This window comes from Vipera berus (genome assembly GCF_964194415.1).
Source record: "Vipera berus genome assembly, contig: HAP1_SCAFFOLD_228, whole genome shotgun sequence".
NCBI lineage: Eukaryota > Metazoa > Chordata > Lepidosauria > Squamata > Viperidae > Vipera > Vipera berus.
In genome coordinates this window covers 24,482-50,913 of record NW_027673511.1, presented here as the reverse complement: position 1 = coordinate 50,913, position 26,432 = coordinate 24,482, and the positions used below count along the sequence as shown (strand labels likewise).

General features: G+C 42.5%; 1 protein-coding gene across 1 annotated transcript in view; it reads left to right on the top strand.

Moving 5' to 3' along the window:
- Window positions 1–192: 192 nt before the first annotated feature.
- Window positions 193–26,432, top strand: part of LOC308679345 (copine-2-like) — a gene marked incomplete at its 3' end in the record, with an annotated part of 49,625 nt that continues 23,385 nt past the window's right edge. The window contains exons 1-3 of the mRNA XM_081346955.1: window positions 193–229; window positions 8,182–8,378; window positions 24,138–24,317. Of these exons, the coding sequence (XP_081203081.1) occupies window positions 8,211–8,378; window positions 24,138–24,317 (348 nt within the window). The 5' untranslated portion in view covers window positions 193–229; window positions 8,182–8,210. The remainder of the gene's footprint in view (window positions 230–8,181; window positions 8,379–24,137; window positions 24,318–26,432) is intronic.

Below are 26,432 nucleotides of genomic sequence, written 5' to 3'. Positions count from 1 at the left end.
GAAGGAAGGAAGGAAGGAAGGAAGGAAGGACGGACTGTGGGGTCCTTGGTACCCTCTGAGCTTGGTGGTTTTCTTGCAGATGTTTCATTACCCAATGAGGTAACACCATCATTGTGAGGAGGAGGAGGAGGAGGAGGTGGTGGGTGAGGAGGAGGAAAAGGGACTGTGGGGGTCCTTGGTACCCTCTGACTTGGGTGGTTTTCCTGCAGACGTTTCATTACCCAACGAGGTAACACCATCATTGCAAGGAAGAGGGCGATGACTGTGGGGTCCTTGATGCTCTGAGCTTGATAGTTTTCTTTCAGACGTTTCATGACCCAGCTTGGTAACATCATCAGGGCAAGGACTACCTGTAAAATTGTGTTGTGCAAAGACTAGTGATGTAACTTGGGAAACATGGTAGGGAAGAGGCTCTGGCTTCAGTTCCTGAGAAGCTGTGAGAGGCTGACTCTGCGATAGGTGGACATAGAGTTGATGAGCGGAAGGACAAGGGTGTGGCTTTCCTACACATGCCTGGGATGCTTTTTTAAAGTCGTGGGGGTGGGGGGGGGTTAGTGCACTCTTGGAAAGCCCTCTGTGGTGAATATTTCTATCAATGAACCAGGAGGCACGTCAAAATAGGAGGTTCTGCACTGAGACCCCATCCAGCATGCCCAATCCACAAAGCAAGAACCCCACCAACTTTTTATTTATATGTATTTATACGGCACAGGTGAGATCGCGTTTTGAATTCTGCATCCCTTTCTGCTCACCACAATTACAAAAAAAGACGTTGTGACACTGGAAAGCGTGCAGACAAGAGCAACAAAGATGATTAGGGGACCCCATTACGAGGCAGGTACTCAAGGGCTGGCCTTTGGGCGCAAGGACACAGCCCTTCAGATGCCCCCGGAAGATCCCTCCCTATGTATTAAATAGGACTTTTTTTTTTACTTTGGACTCAGGATACAGACCTGCCTGAAGCCGGCATGGTGGAGAATGTCTTCCAACCTCTTCTCCTTCGTCCTCTGCCAGCCTCGGTGGCCCACTGCCTTCCGACAACAATTTGCGTTGGGAGTCTCTGCCAGCTTAGCAACATCCCTCTTAGCTGTTCTGTTCATAAAGAAGGAGAATGCCCCCCCCCCAGTATCTTTCTCCTGGCAGAACAAGGGGAGGGTCAGGCTGTTTATGAATCCTGCTACATGCGTGACTAATACAGAGAAGAACAGACGAACGGCAGATCTGTTATTAAAACCAGGTGCAAGCTGGCCGACCCCCCAGGCTGGCATGGGAAAATTCTGGGTTGGAAAAGAGAGTCCTTGTGGCAACTTTTTAAGGCACACACACTCCCCCCCCCCCGCTCCTGAGACCTTGTAATCCAGTAGCCTCTTGAAGAAGGAGCTGACTGGGGAGATTTCATAGATAGCCTTCCTCCTCCTCCTCCTCCTCCTCCTCCTCCTCCTCCTCCCTGCAAACCCCACTCCCTTCTAGCACTGATGAGGTTCCTAGTTTGGGTGATGAAACGTCTGCAAGAAAACAACCAAAGAGCCCCCGATTTTGTCGTTTTGATCTGACAGGGTTTATTTTTCAGAGGCGTTTGTGACGGTTGCCGTGTCCTGGGATCACGTGATTCCCCTTTTGCAAGCTTCTGACCAGCAGATCAATGGGGAAGCCAGTTTCACTTAACAACCGCCTTACTAACTGAACAATTGCAGTGGTTCACTTAAAACTGTGGCCAGAAAGGTCATAAAATGGGGGCCAAACTCACTTAACAAAGGTCTCACTTGGCAACACAAATTGTGGGCTCAGTTGTGGTCGTAAGTCAAGGACCGCCTGCAGTTGTTAAGTTAGTAACCCAGTTGTTAAGGGAATCGGGCTTCCTCATTGACCGTGTTTGTCAGAATGTCGCGAAAGGGGATCACATGACCCCGGGACACTCTGACCGTCATAAATAGGTGGCCACAGATACGTGGCCAATTGCCAGGTGTGAATTTTGATTACGTAACCACAGAGATGCTGCAGGGGTCGTAAGTGTGAAAAACTGTCATAAGTCACTTTTTTCAGTGCCATTGTAACTTCAAACAGTCACTAAATGAAAGATTGTAAGTTGAGGACTACCTGTATACAATGGTCCTTTTTAAGTTCTTCTGAACATCCTCATTGTCCTGCATTGATTCATTTGGTCTATGCCAGGGGTAGGCAACCTCGGCTCTTTTATGACTCATGGACTTCAACTCCCAGAATTCCTGAGCCAGCCAAGCTGGACAGAGACTGGACAGCCACTTGAACAGGGGGTTGGTCTAGAAGACCTCCAAGGTCCCTTCCAACTCTGCTATTCTGTTAAGACCCAGGCCGGTCTTCTAACAGAGGAACAGCTTACGTGAAAGGAAGGGAAGGATTCTTACGATGTAGACAGATTTAAAGCTTTGCAGGTTGCTCTGATTTTTATGAGAAGCCTAAGGCTGCCTTAAAGGATGATGGAGCTACTGATGCCCTTTAAATATGTTACATTTAATTTGCATGAATGAATATGCTGCCTGGACTGCATGGGTGTAAAATTCCAACATAGCTAGAAGGTTGAAATTGAGGAAAGCTGAACTCGATGCAAAAAACCCTCCAAACAATTTTGCAGTGGGAGTGAAGCCAATTATCCTACTGCAACTTTTGAGCTACAGCCTTAGATGGAAAGCTGATTCTGAGTGACTGCAAAGCAGGGAACGTGGTTCAGCTCCCAAATTTGAATTACATAGTCCTTAACTTGGGCAACCACCCGAAAAGTCACCCGGTGTTCAGAAACGGCCATGACTTGCAGAAGTTGATTGACATACTCTTCTCATTATTCATTGTTTCAAGTTTGTTTTTCACCCTGTATTTTAAATTTTGTGCTTTTTGTTTGATTGGACTGGTTCATAAATATATAATAACCCTAAAGTGGGTTTTGATTCAAAGCTAGATGTCTTTTTAGTTTTGGATTATTTTGGGGTTCAAGGACTTGAGGTCACGTAACCTCATCTTGCTTTGGCAAATCAAACCTGTGGTCCTGATCTATTTCTGTCTGCCCCTAATTTTATTTTATTTTTTTATTTTATTTTAATTCCATTTATATCCCGCCTTTCTCCGAAGACTCAGGGCGGCTTACAAGCATTGTCAGCACTTGGAACATTGTCAGCACTTGGAACATGATCGTGTGAATTTGGGGACACTGTGATTGTCATAAGTGCAAAACCTGGCCATAAGTCTTTTCTTTTTAGCACCTTTGTAATTTCAAACAGTTGATAAATGAATGGTTGTTAGACAAGAATCTCCTATACAAGTTGTCCTCGACTTACAACAGTTCATTTAGTGACCATTCAAAGTTACAACGGCACTGAAAAAAGAGACTTGTGGCTGTTTTTCACACAACCGCTGCAGTATCCCCGCGTTCACGAGATCAGATGCTTGGCAACTGACTCGTATTTATGATGGTCGCAGTGTCCCGGGGTCACGTGATCAACTTTTGCGACCTTCGGACCAGCGAAGTCAATGGGGGAAGCCAGATGCACTTAACAACCGTGTTACTAACTTAACAACTGCAATAATTCAGTTAATAACCATGGCAAGAAAGGTTGTAAAGTGAAGCAAAACTCACTGAACAAATGTCTCACTTAGCGCCATAAATTTTGGGCTCACTTGTGGCCATAGGTTGAGGTCTACCCATACAAAGAGGACTAAGAATGAGAGAATTAATATATCAAGAACTGAGAGAGTTGTGTTTGACAGGGAAAATGGAGTCATCAAGCTTTATCATCGATGGTGAGGAAACGGAGCAAGTTGATGAACGTAAATGCCTTGGCAAGACTAAAGATGGGATATGAAGAATTTTTGCAAAAGCCGACAGAATAGGGGTGGGTAGCATTGTGGTAATTGCAAAGTTTTGATTTCTTAAAAAGAGGGAAAATTGTTGTGCCTAAGAGTGCAGTTCTGCCCACTCTGTTACCGGGAACGGAAGCGAGTAAAACCTGGCGGAAATAGGGAATTGTAGAACTGTTTGGGACAAAGCCAGAGGAGGAAGAGTCACGAACAGATGAGGGCTGCGTGGATGTGGATGTTGTGGGTGCGTCGATTATATAGACCGAGTCAGGATAGAATTGCAAAATGAAGACATGAATGAAAAACGGAAATAGTTAAGAGGAAGTAGAAGACCAAGAAGGCTGCGATGAGTGGACCTGACGAGATCCTGCAGGGGTAGGCAACTGTGGCCCCTTTACGACCTGTGGACTTCAACTCCCAGAATGCCATTCTGTTCTGTTCTTTTTTGTTCTTTATTCTTCTGTTCTGTTGTTTTATTATGTTCTGTTCCCTATTCTATTCTATTCTATTCTATTCTATTCTATTCTATTCTATTCTATTCTATTCTATTCTATTCTATTCTATTCTATTCTATTCTATTCTCTCCCCTTTGACCACCTGGGAGGAAGTAAAACAAGGAGAGAAAAATGTGGGAGTAGGTCAGGGGTCTTCAATCTGTTTGCCAAGGTCCCAACCTCAATTGGATCAACATGGAGTTTCCTTTTGTTTTTCCAAACAATTCAGGAAAAGGAAAAAAAGGCAAACGGAATCATCCTCCCAGACTCCTTCTTGGTGTAGGATATCCTACCAAGAGAGTGACTCTGTTTGATGTGAGCAACTCTGATCATTTTTGCCAACTCATCAGGACTAAAGTTTAACTGATCCCTGGGGATCAGTAACTCGATTGTCCAACCACAGACCATAAATTCTCCTTGCTGTGGAAGCAGTAAGCCAGCATAAGAAACTTTGCTGGTCTTTCTGGATTTCTCACCCCAATTTTTTGGCTAGGCCAGGAAATAAGCATAATTTCATCTTGTTTTTGCTGCAAAAACAGACCAGTTAAGCTAACCTCTCAAACTGTTTTCTGGACTTTGAACTAGACATGACTCCATAATAATAACAATAACAACAACAACAACAACATAAAAGGCTGGAAGGGACCTTGGAGGTCATCTAGTCTAACCCCCACTCAGGCAAGAAACCCTATACCATTTCACACAAATGGCTGTCCAGTCTCTACTTAAAAATTTCCAGTGTTGGAGCACCCACAGCTTCTGGAGGCAGGTTGTTCCACTGATTAATTGTTCTAATCGTCAGGAAATTTCTCCTTAGTTCTAGGTTGCTTCTCTCTTTGATGAGTTTCCATATATTTTGCTTCTTGTCCTGCCTTCAGGCGCTTTGGAGAAGAGCTTGACTCCCTCTTCTTTGGGGCAGCCCCTGAGATACTGGAACACTGCTATCATGTCCCCCCCTAGTCCTCCTTTTCATTAAACCAGACATCCCCAATTCCAGTAACCATTCCTTATATTACTAGAACCGTCCCTTAAATTACTTGAAGTAAGTTAATGCATCTGCCTATGTTTTGGTCCACGGAGCATCTGTGGAATGGCCACCAAAGTTTTGCATCCTACTTTTAATATTGGGGTGTGGGAGTTAGCTTGAGCTGCTGTGATCAACACAATTCATGTGGAACTGTTGGGAGCGTAGACTTGTTCATTCAGATTGCGGTTGGAACACACCCATGTGGGGGGAAGCTACTGTATGAATAGAAGTTGCTTGTGTTGTGGAACAAATAATTGTTGGATGACTCAGACCCTGAAAAACCGCTGTTGTATCATTATTTCTCGGGCTCTTTCCATGAGCAATGTGGTGTTGCAAGAGTCTGTCAAGGGAACGGAATACAGGCAGTCCTTGACTTATGACCACATTTATGGCAGAAAACTGGGCCGCAGCAAACAAGGGGTTTGCTTAACGACTGCCAGGTTCGTGTAAAGGCCACTGCAAAAAAAAAAGATAGAATCAGGTCAAGTGATGTAGTGACCCACTTTATGACCATCACAATTACGAGTCTAATTGCCAGGCTCAATTGCGGTCGGAACTCAAGGACTATCTATAAAAGAAAACTCAGATTAAAAAGAAGGCACTCTAGTGTGTATTGTAAAAATGCAGATGCCAGGTATTAATATATGCCAGAGGGTTGTTAGTTGGGGGATGATGGGCACATTGCCAGTCAATACATCTGGGAGGCAGGTAATTGGGGTGTCAGAATAGCAGAGCTGGAAGGGACCTTGGAGGTCACCTAGTCTAACCCCCTGCTCCGGCAGGAAACCCTATACCATTTCAGACAAATGGCTGCCCAGTCTCTTCTTAAAAACCTCCAGTGATGGAGCACCCACAACCTCTGGAGGCAAGCTGGTTGACTGCTCTCACTGCAGGAAATTTCCCCTTAATTCCAGGTTGTTTCTCTCCTTGACACATTGTTTCTTGTCTGGCCTTCAGGTGTTTTGGAGAATAAGTTAAATCCCCCCCCTCCTTCTTTGTGGCAGCCCCTGAAAACTGGAATACTGCTATCGTGTCACCCACTCATGCAAACTCCATACACACGTGTGCACAGGTTTGCTTGCAAACTTAAAGGGATGCCTTTCTGAAAGATAAGTGCTTGTGCCAATGCAGCTGTTTCTGAATTTGTCTTTGGTGTGGAAAAAGAAACAAGGCGATATAAATAGAATAAGCCTGCTTATTTTAAGGTTTAGTTGTATGGAAAGTGTATTTTAAAAAAACAAAAAAAGCTAGGTAGAAGTCACTTCATACCCTTCTGGAATTTTAGTCTTTAATGAGCCTGTTAGAAACACAAGTCTTCTAGGTTTATCTCCCTGGGGGGAAGTGGATAAGGATTAAATATGTGGTCAGTGACATCAACCCTTTTTCCCTTATGTGACTTTGACTGTCCAGCTAGGGTTTGCTTCCTAACAAAACCAGGATGCTCTTCCAGATTGGAAAAAAGGTGGCGTTGGGTTGCAAAGGTCCAGATTAGTGTCTGGCAGACCAAAAGAGCTACTTATCTTCAGGTTGCAACGAACTTTGTACTTCCTGGTCATTACCCTCCTCCCCAGGATATATAAGTAAGGAATCTCACAAAATGGTTCGAATAAGGATAAAAGCCTCAAGATGCAAGAGGTGGGGTGCAAGAGGTTTACTATAATATGCTGTCCCTGATAATACGGATTTCCACGTGATCCACAAGTCACACAAATGCAAAATGAAGTTAGCCATTTGTAGCATTCATTGTATTGTCTTCCTGCATCCAGACATGGGGATTTATTGGAAGAGGCTACAATACCAGTTTGGTCTAGTGGTCGTGAGAGTCAATCAGGTGGGAGTAATCAGGGGAAAAAGGAGAAGGGGCTGTCCTAGCACCAGCTGCCTGGACAATATAAAGAGGGCTCTTCAAACTTGGCCCTTTTATGACTTGTGGACTTCAGCTTCAAAATCCATGTTGATCCAATTGAGGTTGGGGCCTTGGCAAACAGATTGAAGACCCCGGACTTACTTCCAGCTTGCCTGGCTGAGGAATTCTGGGAGTTGAAGTCCACAAGTCATAAAAGGGCCAAGTTTGAAGACCCCTGATATAAGGGATGGCACTGGGATGATGACCATGGTGGATCTGAAGGAGGGAATGCAAGACAGAGGCGCATGGAGAGTGCCTGATCCATAGATTGGCCAAGGGACAGACCACAATTTGATGGAGGTTAAGGAATCCCCAAACATCTAGTTCCATCTCTGGATGACAGAAGTTCATCTTCTGGTTTAAAGGTCCCTCAGAAAGATGAACTCCACGTTCTTCAAAAGATGTAGCTCTTTCAGATAATTTATTACAGAGGGAAAGGTCCAAAAGACCAATAAACTAGTATTTTGGAGGGGAGAGGCAAATGTCATAAAGTACAGGTAATCCTTGAATTATGGCCACAATTGAGCCCAAAATTTCTGTTGCTAAGCAAGACAGTTGTTAAGTGAGTTTTGCCCTATTTTAGGACCTCTCTTGCTAGAGTTGTTAAGTGAATCGTTATATTTGTTAAGTGAATCTGGCTTCCCCACTGACTTGGCTTGTCAGAAGGTGGCAAAGGCTGACCCTGGGATGTTGCAACCGTGAAATGTCAGTTGCCAAGTGTCTAAATTCTGATCACGTGACCACGAGGATGCTGCAGTGGTTATAAATGTGAAAAGTGGCCATAAGTCATTTTTCTCAGTCCTGTTGCCACCAAACAAACTATTGTAGGTTGAGGTCTATCTACAGTAAATGAGCTTATTTTTCCTATTTTATTTCCATCCTTTTTTGCTAACATCTCTCTCTCTCTCCCTCTCTCTTTCCTGCAGACTGTCGAGAGCTGCTTCTGCCCGACCCAATGGCCTACACGATCAGCCCCACCCCGTCTGTACCGGTGGGCACCCCGAGTTGCATTTGCAAAGTGGAACTATCCGTGTGTGGTCACAACCTTTTGGACAGAGATGTGACCTCTAAATCGGATCCTTTTTGTGTCTTATTTATGGAAATCCATGGAAAATGGACAGAGGTAAGACCCAAAGATTGTCCTGAGTCTTTCTAAGTTGTGCGGAAAGTCTTAGGTCGTACAGGTAGGTAAGATGCAATGACCAGGTGCGTCACCAATGGAGATGAGTCTGGAGATGTGGAAAGCTGAGACAGAGTCCTATTTATGGGATGCCTTCTTTCCAAGGGGATAGACAGTTTTTGCTTTTCTGGATTGTGTCCAGACAAACATCCCTTAGTCTTCTAGTGTCCGACAGGTATCCCTTTTCATGTACCTAACTAAGGGATGTCAAAGAGAAGAAGGAATGGAATGGGGAATGGAGTGGAGTGGAGTGGGGAGTGGAATGGAGTGGAGTGGAATGGAATGGAATGTGGAGTAGAGTAGAGTAGAGTAGAGTAGAGTAGAGTAGAGTAGAACTTGAAGCGACCTTGGAGGTCTTCTAGTCCAACCCCCTGCTCAAACAAGAGACCCTATACCATTTCAGACAAGTGGCTGTCCAGTCTCTTCTTAAAAACCTCCAGTGATGGAGCGCCCACAATTTCTGAAGGCAAGTCATTCCACTGGTTAATTGTCAACACTGTTAGGAAGCTTCTCCTTAATTCTCAGTTGCTTCTCTCCTTGAATAGTTTCCATCCATTGTTTCTTGTCTTGCCTTCTGTTGCAAGAAGGTTCATGCTTTGGTTCTCTGGTCCCCAAGAAAATGGCACCAGGCAAACAGTGTTAGATTAAAGAAGACACAACCCAATTAAGTGTTTTTTTTAAAAAACCCTTCTTGCTTGAGGTCTTAATACAGGAGACATTCTGTTGGCTTTTTGTAAAAACAGAATGGTGGACCTTTGATCCAAAATTTAATCTTCACTTCGTCTCTCTCAAGACTTCAGTACTTTGCTATCTAATTAAGACATGTTCTTAATAGTTCAGTTCTAAAATAGGATTTTTGGATCCGAGTGGAAGAGAAATAAAGCTCATTCCAAGTGTAGTTGTGTATTAATATTGTCTATGTTCAGCTGGGAGAAGGTCCAGTGAGGCAAGATGGAGGAATTGAGTACATTTAAATCTTGAAAAGAGAGAAGCACAAAGTTGTTGTCTTTCTGACAATTCTGACAATATGCTTAGGAATTCAGTTAGAGTTGGAGTTGTTGCATTCAAAGAACCTGGCCAGTTTGCCTAGCTTTAATCTCGGCTACCTTTTTTTGCAACATAATATGTTGCTTGAACAGATTGAATTTATTTAGAATTAAGGCTAAACTGACCCTCAACTACAGTCGGGACCCAAAAATTCTCGTGTGCAGTTGCCGCGTGCAAAACCCGTCTTCCAGCAGTCTTTCCTAGGTGACAAATTAGAAAGCAGCTTTTGACATTTTCTCCACAAAGCAAGTACATTATGCATGAGCAAGCACACCGAAGCTTGTTTTTGTGGCTGCTGTTAGTTGGCCCTTCTTGTCAGGAGGAGAGGCCAACATTGTAAAGCAGATCTCCCCCCTCCAGAGTTGGCTAAGCAGTGGATTCTGACAAGCCCACCTGGTTCCGGTTTTCAAAACCTGGAATTATAAGCCGAGGATAAATTCTGGCAGCAGAATTTCAAAAGAATTTGGGGGTTCTGTTCATGCCTGCACTCTGACTGATGCTTTACAGTTCTCAGATTTGGTAAAATACAGGTACAAAAGTCCTTGACTTTCAGCAGTTAATTTAGTGACCGAAAGTTCAAGGGTGCTGGGGGAAAAAGTGATTTATGGCTGTTTTTCACACTTAGGACCATTGCAGCATCCTCGTAGTCACGTGATCAAAACTCAGAGGCTTGTCAACAGACTCATATTTAGGACGGTTGCAGTGTGTCCCAGAGTCACTTGATCACCCTTTTCGATGGTCTGACAGGCAAAGTCAATGGGGAAGCCAGATTCACTTCACAACCGTGTTGTTCAGTGAACAATTGCAGTGATTCACTTGTCAGGAAAAATCGTAACATGGAACAGACCTTACTTAACAACCGTCTCGCTTAGCAATGGAAACTTTGGGCTCAGTTCTTTATATCAGAGGCCCCCAACCTTTTGGGCACCAGGGACCGGTTCCGTGGAGAAAGGTTTTTCCATGGACCGGAGGGTGCGTGGTTTTGTGTGCTGACTGCATCCTGCGGGATGGGGCTTTGCTTGTTTGCGCGGACCGGTTGCTGGCATGCCGCGGTGCGGTACTGGTCCGCGGACCGGAGGTTTGGGACCCCTGACTTATATAACAGCACTACGTGATTGCAAGAAAGATAGATGCTCTCCAATACTTGGGATACAAAGATGCCCCCCCCCTCTGATGAGAGAGGGTTCAAATTGTCTTAAAAGCTAAGCATCATCTTCTCTGAAGTTGCTACCAATCAATGGAATGACTCAAGGCTAACACACTGATTACTCCTTAAGCTTTTGGGGAGCACCAGTCACTTTTGGGATAATAAATAAGTTTGTCTGACGGTGGCACGAGTCGTAATTGTTCAGGAGACTCCGCTTTGTCATCATGATGTACGGCAGTGAATGTGGGAATTAATTATTATGAGCTATGTGAACAAGTGTTTAGTAATCTGTGTGTTCTCAAGGCAGATGTTTCCTCTTGCTTTCCTTTGGCAAAATGGCACCAAATTGGACGGACGGAATTGAGAATGGAAGAAATTCATTGTCTTCAATGCTAATATATTCAGAGAGAAGACAAGCTGTACTGCCCAGCAGCTCGGAGCTGATATTTGCAAGCTGTTGGGATTTCTCTCAGAATATCTTTTTTATTATTATTATTTTAAATGGACCCTGGTTTCTTGCAACCAAATGTATTGCTACTTTCGGCAATTTTGCAAATCTGGTACTAACTTTGTTCTGATGGGTGGTGGGGAGGTAGAGCCCCATCCGTCTTGCAAGATGCTGTTATTAAACCCAATTTCAGCAAGCAGAATTTTAGGGTTCCCGTGGGGTTGATTTCTTGGTCTGGTCTGTCTAGTAGGGCTGACATGCGTGTTCTAACGAGGGGTCCTTGGTGCTCTCTGAGCTTCATTGTTTTCTTGGAGATGTTTCATTACCCAAACTAGATAACATCATCAGTGCAAATCCCGCTGCCTTCTGGCACTGATGATGTTACCAAGTTTGGTAATAAAATGTCATCAAGAAAACAATCAAGCTCAGAGAGCACTAAGGACCCCACAGTACTTTTTCTCCTCCTCCTCCTCCTCCTCCTCCTCCTCCTCCTCCTCCTCCTCCTCCTCCTCCTCCTGTTGTCTGCAATGCCCACCCCCTTCTAGCACTGATGATGTTACCTAGTTGGATCATGAAACGTCTGCAAGAAAAACACCAACCTCAGAAGCAACAAAGCTGCTCCTCTTCTTCTTCTTCTTCTTCTTCTTCTTCTTCTTCTTCTTCTTCTTCTTCTTCTTCTTCTTCTTCTTCTTCTTCTTCTTCTTCTTCTTCTTCTTCTTCTTCTTCTTCTTCCTCCTCCTCCTCCTCCTCCTCCTCTCCTCCTCCTCCTCCCCCCTGTAAACCCCCCTCCTTACTGTGCTGATAATATTACATAGTTTGGGTAATGAAATCTCTGCAAAAAAATCACCAATCTCAGCGAGCACTAAGGACTCCTCGTTTCAACCCTGAGCTAGTAGTATTCTCCTTTATGTGTGTTTTAGAATCGGAGGGAAGATGAAAACGTGTCCTTTTCTCTGTATCATCATTACCCTATATTCTCTACATCCCCCCTTTTTGAAAAATACCACCTGAATACATACATAATGATGTAATGCCCAAATTCTAATGAAAAAACCTGTGTTATAATATTTTTGAACAATATTTTTATTTGCTGTGTGTTTTTTATCTAGGCACAGTACAGATACTAATTAAAATTGCATTCCGGTCTAAACCTAATATAAATCTATCCACTTTATCAGCTTTATCTAATCCTAGCACGATCGTGATTTATATTAGTGGCAGGCATTACAGATGATAAGAATATTTATTTTGGCTTTGTAAAAGCTCTGAGGACTAGAGAAGCACTTGAAGGATCTTTTAAAGCCTCAGGAAATCAGGCTGCAATTGTTCTTCCAAGGAGGTGGAGGAGAAGTGGCCAGGCTGATTTGAGAGAAAACTATAAAGGATCTTGATTGATATCTAGAATCTGAATTGCAATTTAATTATTCAAATGCCTGGGTGCCCCCGAATGCATAGCCCGGAAAGTTGGCATCAGCAGTTTCAACTCTTGTTCCCAAAGACCAAGATAACACAAGGCAGTGTTTCTCGACTTCAGCAACTTTAAGCTGCGTGAACTTCAACTCCCAGAATTCCCCAGCCAGTCAGATGGGGATTTCTGGGAGCTGAAGTCCACACAGCTTAACATTGCTGAAGTCGAGAAACACCCTGGTAAAGAATTAGTGAAAGAAGGAATAGGATGCCGTGGGTTGTGAGGAAAACCTTGGGATACAGGAGAAAGAGAAAACAGTTTGGTAAGAGGCCAAATCAGAAAATTAATTTATAAAAGCTCTCAGAAGGGACCCTCCCTATTTCTCTGGAAAATAAAGGCAGGGCAGCGGGGGAAGCCCTTTCAGACTTGCAAATCTCTCTTACTTTAACCTTGCAGTGAAGATAATCTTAGTGCTCCACACACACACACACACACACACACAGATATATATATATATATATATATATATATATATATATATATATATATATATATATATATATATATATATATATATATATATATATATATATATATATATATATATATATATATATATATATATATTCTGGGCTATATTCAGACAGCTGTTTCACAAAGTCCACATTGAGGAATGAAAGGAACAAGGTCTGAATGGACTCTCTGTGAGATGCCGCGAGGCCAGGAAGGGCGGCAGGAACCGGGAGAGAATTTGGGAAGAGCACGGAGGCTGCCGCCACGGGAAGCAAAAATGAAACATTCTGAATGCTTCTTTCACATCCTGTCCCTTTTAACTAAAGTAACAATGGACTCATTCAACATAACGCAGTTGGCAATCTTTAATTAACCATCATTTGGGAAATAAGCCAAATTAGCTTTGCATTCCAAGGCACGGACCAGGGATATGCAACTTTTTCCAGTCCATGAGTAACTTGAAGAAGAACCAAGCGGGGCCAGAAAAGAGCTAATTTTGATTTGATGCATGTTTCATCTGTAACTGCTCTCTTTGTACGGGTTGCGTATGGCTTGTCTGCACTTGAGCAACTGGAATATTTTATTTCAGGTGTTGCTTTTGGTTAATGTAACCTTTTCCTGCTGCTTAAGAAGAGATTAAACAGCCATTTGTCCAGGGTGGTACAAGATCCCCTGCTTGGGGAAGGGGATCAGACTAGAAGACCTCCAAGGTCCCTTCCAACTCTCTTATTCGGTTATTTTTGCTTCCCTTTTCAAATTTATGACATGCTGCCTCTATTCCCCAAATCCCATCTCCAGCCACAGTGGGGTACAGCTCCCATTCTGGCTTGGCTGGTAGATGTCGCCCTCCAGAACATTTGTAGATTTAAGTGAGCCGTATCCAATTTTACAACCTTTTTGCTGAAGTCGTTAAGTGAAGCAGTGTGGCTGTTAAGGGATTGATGCAGTCGTTCAGTGAATCTGGCTTTCCCCATTGACTTTCTTTGTCAGAAACTGGCTGGGAAGCTTGCAGATGACAATCACAGGATGCCGCAACCGTGGTAAATACAGGCCTATTGCCGAGCATCCAAATTTTGATGACGCAACTTCAGGGATACTACAGCGGTCATAACTGCAAGATCCGGTCATAAGTCACTCATCTGAATGCCGGTGTACCTTCAGACAATTGCTAAGCAAATGGTTGTAAGCAGTGGTGGGATTCAAATAGGTGAACAACCGGTTCTCTGTGTGGATGCCACTTCCGGAAGTCCATTCTGGGCCTGGGCAAGAAAAAATTAGCTACCGGTCCTGACAAAGTGGTGCGAATTGGCTGAATCCCACCACTGGTTGTAAGTCAACTACTCCCTATATCAGAGAATTACATAATGGTAGGAAAAGGTAGGGAACGTGTACAGTACAGGTACTCTTTAATTTACAACAGTTCATTTAGCGACCGTTCAAAGTTACAATGTCACTGAAAAAAGTGACTTGTGGCCGTTTTTCACACTTATGACCGTTGCAGCATCCTCACGGTTACGTGATCAAAATTTGGATGTTTGGCAACTGTTTCCTATTTATGACGGTTGCCATGTCCCCAGGTCACATGGTCACAACTTTTGCAACCTTCTGATGAGCAAAGTCAAATTTACTTAACAACCATGTTACTCACTTGACAACTGCAGTGATTCGCTTAACAGCTTTGGCAAGAAAGGTCGTTAAATGGGGCAAAACTCAACAGATGTCTCACTTAGCAACAGGAATTTTGGGCTCAGTTGTGGTCATTAGTTGATGACTGCCTATTACAATAAAGTCTCATTATAGCAAGTTCTTCCTCTGACTGTTAAGCCTCTGGGGGCTCCTGCCTCTCTTCTCTCGCTAGTCAGCATCTCTCCTCCTCGTTCCCCAAGGTCATCCACCCATCCCATTCCACGTGGCAATAAATATTTCCAGTTGGAAAGCTGATTTTCATCTTTCCATAGGGTACTTTGAATTGCCTTTGATTTTAACCTGGCACAAAACATACAGCCAGCATTCATTGGCCAGAGTATCGTTTGCCTTTTGTAGCAGGGTATCGTTAAAAAAAAGTCAAGATAAAAGTCTCCTGCCTTGGTTAGGAGTTTGGACTAAACATCTCCAACGTCCCTTCCGGACCAAGAGTCTATAGTTTGCACAATTTCGAAGATGTACAATTTCTAAGATGGCGGCCACAGTGCTGTTGCGATTGAAACTTCACCCACTTTGGCCTGTTGCGATGCCCATATATATGGATAGAGCTTTGATTGCACTGCTGAAGCCCCCATCTTGACTTGGTTGACCACCTTTTCGCCTTTTATCACCGAGGTGGGCCATGTTTGCAGGAAAAGAGCAGATCCGCTATTTTGGGATTTGTGTATTTGCAACAGCTTTGTGTCACGGTCTCCTTCCTGAAGTTGAGCTGGCATCAAAAGCTGTTAATCTCATATCTGTTTGAAAGATGTTTAATGGGTTTTCCTCACCTCATTCATCCGTCAAAGTGCGCAGAGATTCAATTAAATAGTTCCTGTAAAAAGCATCTGAAAAGTGCATTTTTGTTTAGACAGCATAAACTGGGGATCCTGTGCAAATAAGAGGTGGAGGGCTTTTTTTGCCCCTCAATGAAATCAAGGTAAGTCAGAATAGAGTTGAAAGGGACCTTGGAGGCCTTCTAATCCAGCCCCCTGCTCAAGCAGGAGATCCTATACATTTCAGACAAATCCAGTCTCTTTTTAACAACCTCCATTAATGGAGCACCTACAACTTCTGGTGGCAAGTTGTTCCACTGGTTAATTGTCCTCACTGTTAGGAACTTTCTCCTTAATTCCAGGTTGCTTCTCTCTTTGATTAGTTTCCAACCATTGTTTCTTGTCCTGCCCTTTGGTGCTTTGGAAAATAATTTGACCCCCTCTTCTTTGTGTCAGCCCCTCAAATACTGGAACCCCGCTATCTTGTCTCCCCTATTTTTTTTCTTTACTTTAGACTAGCCAAACCCAAGTCCTGCAGCCATTCTCCGTATGTTTCAGTCTCCAGGTCTCTGATCATCTGAGTTGCTCTTCTCTGCACTTTTTCCAAAGTGTCAATATCTTTTTTGTAGTATGGGGACTAAAATTGACTGCAGTATTCTAGGTGTGGTCTTACTAGGGTTTTATAAAGAGGTACTAATACCTCGTGCGATCTTGATTCTATGCCTCTGTTGTATAATACCCAGGATTGTGTTGGCTGTTTTTGGCTGCTGCTGCACACAGCTGGCTCATAGTCAAGTGATCGTCCACTAAGGTCCCTGTCAAGTTACTGTTTTTGAGCCAGATCTCGCCTAGTCTGTACTTATAATTTCGTGTGATTTTCATCAGAACAGCAGTGCAATCTACCTGGTGAATATAACAAGAGCCATTGGATGTACCTGGATCTGTAGCTCTGCTTTGTGCGAAGGAGTGGGTAGGTATGAAGTTGCTCAGATAAAAGGAGAACTACAAAGAAAGCGAAAATATTGATTTTTGCAGACACCAGCGTATAGCATTCTGTGCACAGAAAAGCCACAACCAGCTATCTATCCCGGATTTCCAAGTTCTGCTGTATAATTACTACTAATACATAGCTGATTGCTTGATTGCTACCCTCCCAAACAATCATGTAGGAATCCGTTTGGAGAAGATAGCTTGAGTTTTTCTGTACTTTTCCCTCCCTGACAGCTGCCTTGCAGTAACTCGCTGTTCCATTTCCCTACCAACCTCCCTGTATTTTTAGCAAAATCACCATATTGTGTTTTGCCTTTCCAAACGTTTCTCTCCGATTTTTTTGTTTAAAAAAATCTGCAGAAGGCTGTTTCTCCCCCCCCCCCGCAACACACACACACACCTTTCCTGGCTCTTTTCTGCATCTTTTCCTCCCCTCCCCACGAGATAGACTTATTTCTAGCCTTCAAACATTGGCAGTTTTTGTTTTAACCTTTTCCCTTTGCCAACGCTGATAGATTTCAGAGTAAATAGTAAAAAGAGCCATTTGCAGTTGCCAACTGTAAGTCAGCTGTGGACGCTGCTGTCATGGGAGGCAAGGAGACGGCTGCTTTCAACAGAAAACGTAACCATTGCTACCGACTGAGCTTGGTAAACTTGGGACCGATGCAAACAAATTACGAGCCGTCCTCGCCTTTACGGCCGTCATTGGAACCCAGACTTGCATTGCTAAGCAAGATGACTGTTAAGTGCGTCCAATTTTACGACTTTCTTTGCCATGGTGGGTAAGCAGATTATTGCTGTCGTTAAGTGGAGCAAGGGGTCATTAAGCAAATCCAACTTCTCCCATTGACTTTGCTTGTTGGGAGCTGCCTAGGAAGGTCCCAAATGGTGATCATATAACCCAGGATGCTGCAAGTCCCATAAATCCAGGGGTGGGATTCAAAATATGCGAACCACCGGTTCTCTGTGTGTGGATTCCGTTTCCGGAAGTCCATTCTGGGCCTGGGCAACAAAAAATTAGCTACCGGTTCTGCCGAGGTGGTGTGAACTGGCTGAATCCCCTCACTGCATAAATCCATTCAGGTTGCCCAAATTTGGTTGCCCAAATTTGGATCCTTTGACCCTGGGGGATGCTGCGATGATCCTAAGTCTCAGAGGACAACTCATTCCAGCCAACTTGCTACAGGACAGTTAGTTAGCACTAATATAAAAGAAATGGTGGAATAGAATCATTAAAAAAGGATGCAAAGGCAGGGACCAAAATGAAGTGTGAATGAGGAACATTAAAATAATATTTAATTATTTTAAATAATTAAATTGAATTCTTAAATTGCCGCAGTGAGTTGTCCTATTCCCAGGCTTTGCACCCATCATGCTTCTGAGTTTCCCCAGTCCATCCATTTGGGCTCTGGACAATGCACAATGCTGGATTGTGGGATTTTGGGGATTAAAATTCCCTCTGGAATCTGTGGTATGCTTTTCAGGGCTTGTTTTAAAAACTGTGGAGCACAATCCTGTCCATCTCACGGACAGATTTGTTCCTTTGCCTGGAGCCCGATTTTGTTTCTGGTATTCCAATAAAAATCGTGTTTTTTCACAAATCAAAACTTTTGTTTCCTTTAAATGCCTTGTCTAAGACCCGTAACAGAGAATCTGTTTAAATTTTTCACATCCAGTAATGGAGCCCAAATATTTATGCAGCTGTAACAGAGTCCTAACCCTGGGCAAATATTTCCCTATGGATATCACTGAAAAGAGGCTGATTCCAATATTACCTATTTTCCCGGAAAATGTTCTGACTCAGAAGTTTCCAAAAGTTTCACTAGATTCAGATCTAGCAGGGTTATTATGAAGGTGTTCAAATGTAAGGTAAAGGTAAAGGTTCCCCCGCACATGCGTGCTAGTCGTTTCCAACTCTAGGGGCCGGTGCTCATCTCCGTTTCAAAGCCGAAGAGCCAGCGCTTGTCCGAGGACGTCTCCGTGGTCACGTGGCCGGCATGACTAGACGCCAAAGGCGCACGGAACGCTGTTACCTTCCCACCGTAGTGGTCCCTATTTTTCTACTTTTTTACGTGCTTTCGAACTGCTAGATTGGCAGAAGCTGGGACGAGTAACAGGCGCTCACTCTGTTACGCAACACTCGGGATTCGACCCGCCAAACTGCCGACCATCTGATCGACAAGCTCAGCGTCCTAACCCACTGACCATCATAATAATGGTTTCCTTAAGGCTGCTGCACAGAAAAGCCATAAGATTGGATTGGTCACGTGATGGCCTGCTTTGTGACTTTCATGACTTATAGCTTTAATTACCAGGCTCAATTATCATTGTTAACTCAAGGACTACCTGTATATTTCTTAATACCGGGGACTCGTGTCTTCCCCAGAATGCAAAATGTTGAACCAGCCTAGTCTGGGTGTAATGCAACACCACCTCTTTAGTATAAGGGTGTTTTAGAACTGCAGAAAGCAAAATGTAATGTTGAAGGCTTCACCAGAACTTAATAGGATCTTCTTTAGGTGAAAGGAAGATAAATTTCTTTCCCCAACCACGATCAAATGATTACTTTCGAATTTGGAATAGGGCAGGGGTAGGCAACCTTGGCTCTTTTATGACTGCTGGACTTCAACTCCCAGAATTCCTAAGCCAGCCATGCTGAGTGAAAAGGGAGAGGTTTCCAAGCTGAGCCTTGCTGGCTCAGGAATTCTGGGAATTGAAGTCCATGAGTCATAAAAGAGCCAAGGTTCCTCACCCCTGAACTAGACCACTTATCCTATGGTTTAGCCTCCAGGCCCCTTACCATTTTTGTTGCTTGACAGATGATTTTTGCTTGTTTTATTTATTTTTTGTGGTAAAGAGAAAGGAAAACTAGGGCAGCGATGGCAAACCTATGACACACTTGTCAAAGATTTGCCACCGCAACATTTTGAGTGACATGCCAGCGTTCATCAACACTGACAACTGTTCTTGAGAGCACATTCCTGTTCTTGCGCAATTTTGGGAGGGTGCAGAGAAGGTGTAAGAATGAGGTTTCTGTGTGGTTTTGTGTGGCCACTGGAGCCTCTAGAAGTTGCTCAAGAAGACTGTGTGACCTCCACAGCCTCCCAAAATCATGCACGAATGGGCATGATTTTGGGAGGCCACCTGAGAATGGGCTATGCTCTCACGTGGCCTCCATGGGGTCCAAAAATTGTGCAAGAGTGGGGAGTGCTTTTTGTGAGAAGGTTGTTCGACGCTTTGAGAACCGTTGCGTAACACCCCTTGTTTTGAATTGAATTTGTCCTTTCAGGCTCCATTGCTGTGTACAGTATGTGTGTTTGTGTATTTCCACATAGCCTGCATTGAAATTATCAACGGGAAGAGCATAAGCAAGACGGGTTTCAGGATTGGTCCTTGTGTGATTTCCTGGTTGCGCAAGACAGACGGTTGCACAATGTGCTCAGCATGTCTGAATACAGGAGGTGTTTCTGGTGTCTATTCAGTCAACGTGCCCAGATTGATATGATGAAATATTGCCAGTTTCTTTAGTTTGGGGTTGATATCCTGGTTGGCTTTGCCAAGATTGTTTGATTGGCACTTCCCGGATTGCTGGAGATGTGTCAACAATAGAATATTTGCAGGCAGGTTGAGAGGTATGAAATCCTTCTTTCCTCCTTGTTTCCTCAAACAAGATCCTGCGAGGCCAAAAAACAGAAAATGGAGCAGCGGAAAAATATTATAAGATATGTCACCTCAACTTCTGTACCTTTAGCACCACTTTATAATGCCTTGATAAGGCCACACATGGAATACTACGTCCAGTTTTGGTCGCCACAATATAAAAAAAAACCATGTTGAGACTCTGGAAAGAGTGCAGAGAAAAGCAGCAAAGATGATTAGGGAGATGGAGAATGAAAGATATGAAGAACAGTTGCAAGAATTGGGTATGTCTAGTCTAGTGAAAAGAAGGACTGGGGGGTGACATGATAGCAGTCTTCCATTATTTAGGGGGCTGCCACAAAGAAGAGGGGAGTAGAATAGAATAGAATAGAATAGAATAGAATAGAATAGAATAGAATAGAATAGAATAGAATAGAATAGAATAGAATAGAATAGAATAGAATAGAATAGAATAAGGAATGAATAGAATAGAATAGAATGGAATAGAATAGAATATAGAGTAGAATAGAATAGAATAGAATAGAATAGAATAGAATAGAATAGAATAGAATATAGAGTAGAGTAGAGTAGAATAGAATAGAATAGAATAGAATAGAATGGAATAGAATAGAATATAGAGTAGAATAGAATAAAATAGAATACAATAGAATAGAATATAGAGTAGAGTAGAGTAGAATAGAATAGAATAGAATACAATAGAATAGAATACAATAGAATAGAATATAGAGTAGAGTAGAGTAGAGTAGAATAGAATAGAATAGAATAGAATAGAAAATAGAATAGAATAGAATAGAATAGAATAGAATAGAATAGAATAGAATAGAATAGAATAGAATAGAATATAGAGTAGAATAGAATAGAATATAGAGTAGAGTAGAGTAGAATAGAATAGAATAGAATACAATAGAATACAATAGAATAGAATATAGAGTAGAGTAGAATAGAATAGAATAGAATAGAATAGAATAGAATAGAATAGAATAGAATATAGAGTAGAATAGAATAGAAGAGAAGAGAAGAGAAGAGAAGAGAAGAGAAAAGAAGAGAAGAGAAGAGAAAATAGAATAGAATAGAATAGAATACAGAGTAGAGTAGAATAGAATAGAATAGAATAGAATGGAATGGAATGGAATGGAATGGAATGGAATGGAATATAATAGAATAGAATAGAATAGAATAGAATAGAATAGAATAGAATAGAATAGAATAGAATATAGAGTAGAATAGAATAGAATAGAATAGAATAGAATAGAATAGAATAGAATAGAATAGAATAGAATATAGAGTAGAATAGAATAGAATAGAATAGAATAGAATAGAATAGAATATAGAGTAGAGTAGAATAGAATAGAATAGAATAGAATAGAATATAGAGTAGAATAGAATAGAATAGAATATAGAGTAGAATAGAATAGAATAGAATAGAATAGAATATAGAGTAGAATAGAATAGAATAGAATAGAATAGAATATAGAGTAGAATAGAATAGAATATAGAGTAGAATAGAATAGAATAGAATAGAATAGAATATAGAGTAGAATAGAAAAGAATAGAATAGAATAGAATAGAATAGAATAGAATAGAATAGAATATAGAGTAGAATAGAATAGAATAGAATATAGAGTAGAATAGAATATAGAGTAGAATAGAATATAGAGTAGAATAGAATAGAATAGAATAGAATAGAATAGAATAGAATAGAATAGAATAGAATAGAATAGAATAGAATAGAATAGAATAGAATAGAACAGAGCTGGAAGGGACCTTGGAGGTCTTCTAGTCCAGCCCTCTGCTTAAGCAGGAGAACCTATACCATCTCAGAAAAGTGACTGTGTAGCCTCTTCTTAAAAACCTCCAGTGATGGAGTGCCCACGATTTCTGGAGACAAGCTGTTCCACTGGTTAATTGTCCTCACTGTCAGGAAGTTTCTCCTTAATTCCAGGTTGCTTCTCTGTTCAACCTATTATAGGTCAACCTATTTTCCAAAGCACCAGAGTTCAAAAAAGTGGGGCAAAGCTCACTTAACAACTGTCTCTCTTAGGAACAGTAATGTTGGGCTCAGTTGTGGTCGTAAAAGTTGAGGCCTTTCTGTAAAACAGACACTTTGCTTGAGGAGGGACATGGTGGCTAAGGATTTGGATAAGAGGATGGGGAAAGGAGAATTCGAACGTTATTGACGCCAAGGCTGCCGGTTAGGTAAGCTATAATCACGCTTCAATTTCAGAAATAGCATCGCCCTGTAGTGTCCCTTGCTGTGAAATCTCAGTGGGGAAAGCACAAACAACATTCCTTGTTGTGTTTGTCGGCTTCCCAGGAGTATCGTAACAGCTTGTTCCTAAACAGATAAAGATTCAGCAGACAGTTATATAAACAGCCAGTTGCGGTCCTCTCCCATCACCAGCGAAAGGATTCTACCTTAATGTAGGTGGAGATACTTTCGATCTAAATGGGAAGTCGTTCAGTTGCTGCAGTTCTTCTAAATTCATCCTTCTCATTTCATTGCTCCCGGCTAACAGGGTTTAATAACATGACACGACTTCATCAACTAATAAATTTCTAAAAAAGGTGAGCGACAGACTTGGTGAAGAATCTTGTGGGGTTTTAGGCAGCTGCTGAAAAGTCCAATGGAGAAGCTGTAAGGAAGCTTTGCTCAAATCCAGCAGAGGCTCTTTTTAATCATTTTTATTTTTAAAAAGTGTTATTTACACAAACTAATAAAAAAAATAATAGAACAAATGTATCCAGTAGTATTAAAAGACTGACACGCCCATGCTGATAAGTGCATCAGTAAAAGAGAGGGGAGGGCTGGTAATTGTTTTATGAATGGGACAAGTCCCAAAACTTTGATCGTACTCTATACTCTTAAGTTGCTTTAGTCACCTTCGGTTGAAAAAAATATATAATTCAAAAGTTGGCAAAGCAACACATATCAAACCAGGTGTGGATGTTTCTTCTGGTGTGAGATGGTCATTCTTTTTGTCAGTCTCCTTTCGTGTAAATTACACTGTCTTGCTCTTTTGATAGCTAATCACATTTATTAATAAGTTAATAAATACTAAAAAGTACAAAATCATTCAACAGATGTGGGAGATGTTTTTGGCTTCTGAGCACTAACCAATTGGTACTGTTTGCAGCTGCAACTTTGCTAAACTACGGTTTGAGTATTTGGTGAACCATTATTAGGCAAGAAAAACCAAATGCACAGGTACGGTATAGATTGTACCTCGCTCAATATAGTAACTGTGAGAGGGATCTTGGGATCTTAAATATGAGCCGGCAGTGTGCTGCAGCTGCCAAAAAAGCCAACACAGTGCTAGTGCCAATCCTCTGCTTAAACAGAGATCATGTGAAGTGTTAATACCACTTTACAATGCCTTGGTAAGGCCACACTTGAAATACTGCATCCAGTTTTGGTCACCATGATATAAAAAAAGATGTTGAGACTCTAGAGTACAGAGAAGAGCAACAAAGATGATCAGGGGAGTGGAGGCTAAAACATATAAAGAACAGTTGCTAGTTTAATGAAATGATAGACTAGGGGTGACATGATAGTGGTGTTCCAATATCTCAGGGGCTGCCACAAAAAGGAGGGGGTCAACCTAGTCTCCAAAAGCACCTGAGGGCAGGACAAGAAACAACGGATGGAAACTAATTAAGCAACCTAGAACTAAGGAAAAATTTCCTGACAGCTAGAACAATTAACCAGTGGAACAACCTGCCTCTAGAAGTTGTGAATGCTCCAACACTTGAAGTTTTTAAGAAGAGATTGGACAACCTTTTGTCTGAAATGGTATAGGGTTTCCTGCCTGAGCAAGGGGTTGGACTAGAAGACCTCCAAGGTCCCTTCCAACCTTGTTCTACTATTCTATTATGAAGAAGAAAGTTGTTTTCAAGCTGAACCTCACATAAGCACTTCCACGGCAGTTTCACCATATATCCCCAGCTTTAAATTACTGTCAAGGAAGTATCACCTCATTCATAAGGACTTGGTCAGCTTACTGGTTTTTCCTTCCATTTTCTCTCTTTGTAGATCGACAGGACAGAAACGGCGGTGAACAACCTCAACCCAGCTTTCTCCAAGAAGTTCATCATTGATTATCACTTTGAGGAGGTCCAGAAGTTGAAATTTGCTTTGTTTGACCAAGACAAATCAAGCATGCAACTGTACGAACATGACTTTCTGGGAGAATTTTCTTGCACTCTGGGATCGGTGAGTGTTGTTGTGAATTTTTGACTACTAATTCTCTTGGGAAGAGAAAGAAAGTAGAAAATGTGACGGGAAAGAAGGTTGAATCCTTAAGTTGGTGGGAGCCATTGAGTCCGTCAAGCTCAACCCTTTGATCAGGTCAAGAATCTTAAGGTGAAATGTCCTTGACACATGTCTCTCCATCTTCTGCTAGATGGGAAAGAAGGTTGAATCCTTAAGTTGATGGGAGCCATTGAGTCCGTCAAGCTCAACCCTTTGATCAGGTCAAGAATCTTAAGGTGAAATGTCCTTGACACATGTCTCTCTATCTTCTGCTAGATGGGAAAGAAGGTTTAATCCTTAAGTTGATGGGAGCCATTGAGTCCGTCAAGCTCAACCCTTTGATCAGGTCAAGAATCTTAAGGTGAAATGTCCTTGACACATGTCTCTCCATCTTCTGCTAGATGGGAAAGAAGGTTTAATCCTTAAGTTGATGGGAGCCATTGAGTCCGTCAAGCTCAACCCTTTGATCAGGTCAAGAATCTTAAGGTGAAATGTCCTTGACACATGTCTCTCCATCTTCTGCTAGATGGGAAAGAAGGTTTAATCCTTAAGTTGATGGGAGCCATTGAGTCCGTCAAGCTCAACCCTTTGATCAGGTCAAGAATCTTAAGGTGAAATGTCCTTGACACATGTCTCTCCGTCTTCTGCTGGAGGACATCCAGAGAAGAGGGTCCCACCACTTCTTTATGATACCTCCTAGATCAAAGCCCCACTTTCAGTTTCCTTAAAACAAGCTCAAATCCTGGTGACTTCATGGACTCATTCATACTGTTTCCTTGGCAACAGTATATAAATACTTGCTGTCTACTAGAAAGTCCAAAGCTCTGGGCTTTTGTGATGGTCTCCCATTCAAGAGCTGGCTAGAATCAACCCTGCTTAGCTCTCCAAACCAAGTTAGGTCACCCATTGAGACACCAAAGATCAGTGACATTCTGGATCCCGTTCTTTGGTCCTAGACAGCTAGAAGCGCTTGAGAAGACCCAAGGGCACATAACACAGGGAAGGCAAATAACATTTTGATTTTTTTTTCCTACCTGGGTGCGTGGAGTGATGTTATTCAACCTTTCATTCTATTATTTTGGAGCCTTGGCAAAAGGTTCCAAGCAAAATTTGGTGCTTTTAAAAAACAGAAAGGCCCATCTTGGGGAACTGCTGATTTGTTTTAATAAGGTAAGCAATATGGTGGGGAGGGGATTCTAGGAGCCCCCCTCCCCCAAATGGGGTTCGGGACTGCGAGCAAGTTACTCCCTCCACACACACACACACACACACGCACACACGCACACCCATATAAAGGCATCAATGGTCCTGTCATTTATTCTCAGAGTCATTCAGACATTTGAAACTGTTTCTGTCCGTAACAGTTCAGTGAAAACATTGTGGCTACTGCTTGCTTAATGGTCTAATCATCCACGAATTTGCCTGCCCCCTTTAATAATTGTCTAAACTCGTGATTGCTCTTGTAGAGCATTCGTGTGCTAAGAAGATAAATGATGAGTTTAGAAAAGAAGAGAAAGAGTGGGAGACAGGGGAAGGGGAGGGGAGGGGAAGGGAGGGGAGGAAAAGGAAGGGACAAGAGGGGAGGGAAGGAAAGAAAAGGAGGAAGGGAAGGGAAGGGAAGAAGAAAGGGAAGGGAAGAAGGGAAGGAGAAAGGGAAGGGAAGGGAAGATGTGATCAGTAGAACTGTTAGGCACATTTTGAAAATGCTTTTAAGAATTAGGCTTTAGAACACTTCCCTGTTTCTTCCCCCCAAGCAAGCTGAATTTTCCCATGCTTCCACCCTAAAGAAGATGCTGCTGTTTTTCAGAAACCCATGAACTTCAACTTCTTAAAGCAGCAGCATCCCTTTTTCAGGCTCCCACAGAAGGCCAAGACAAGGTGGACTGTTTGAAGCCATGGCTGAGCGATTCTGTGCTCGTGAAGAATTCCCAAAGGATGCGCAGCCCTGCTTATTAGCGGGTGGAAAAGAGGAAGAAAAATATTGGGGAATCCTGTGGAAAAGCAAACTATGCCTCTTCACAGAGCGCAGGGCTTGTTTCATCCACCTCGAAAGAGAAACGACTTGTGGCCATTCCT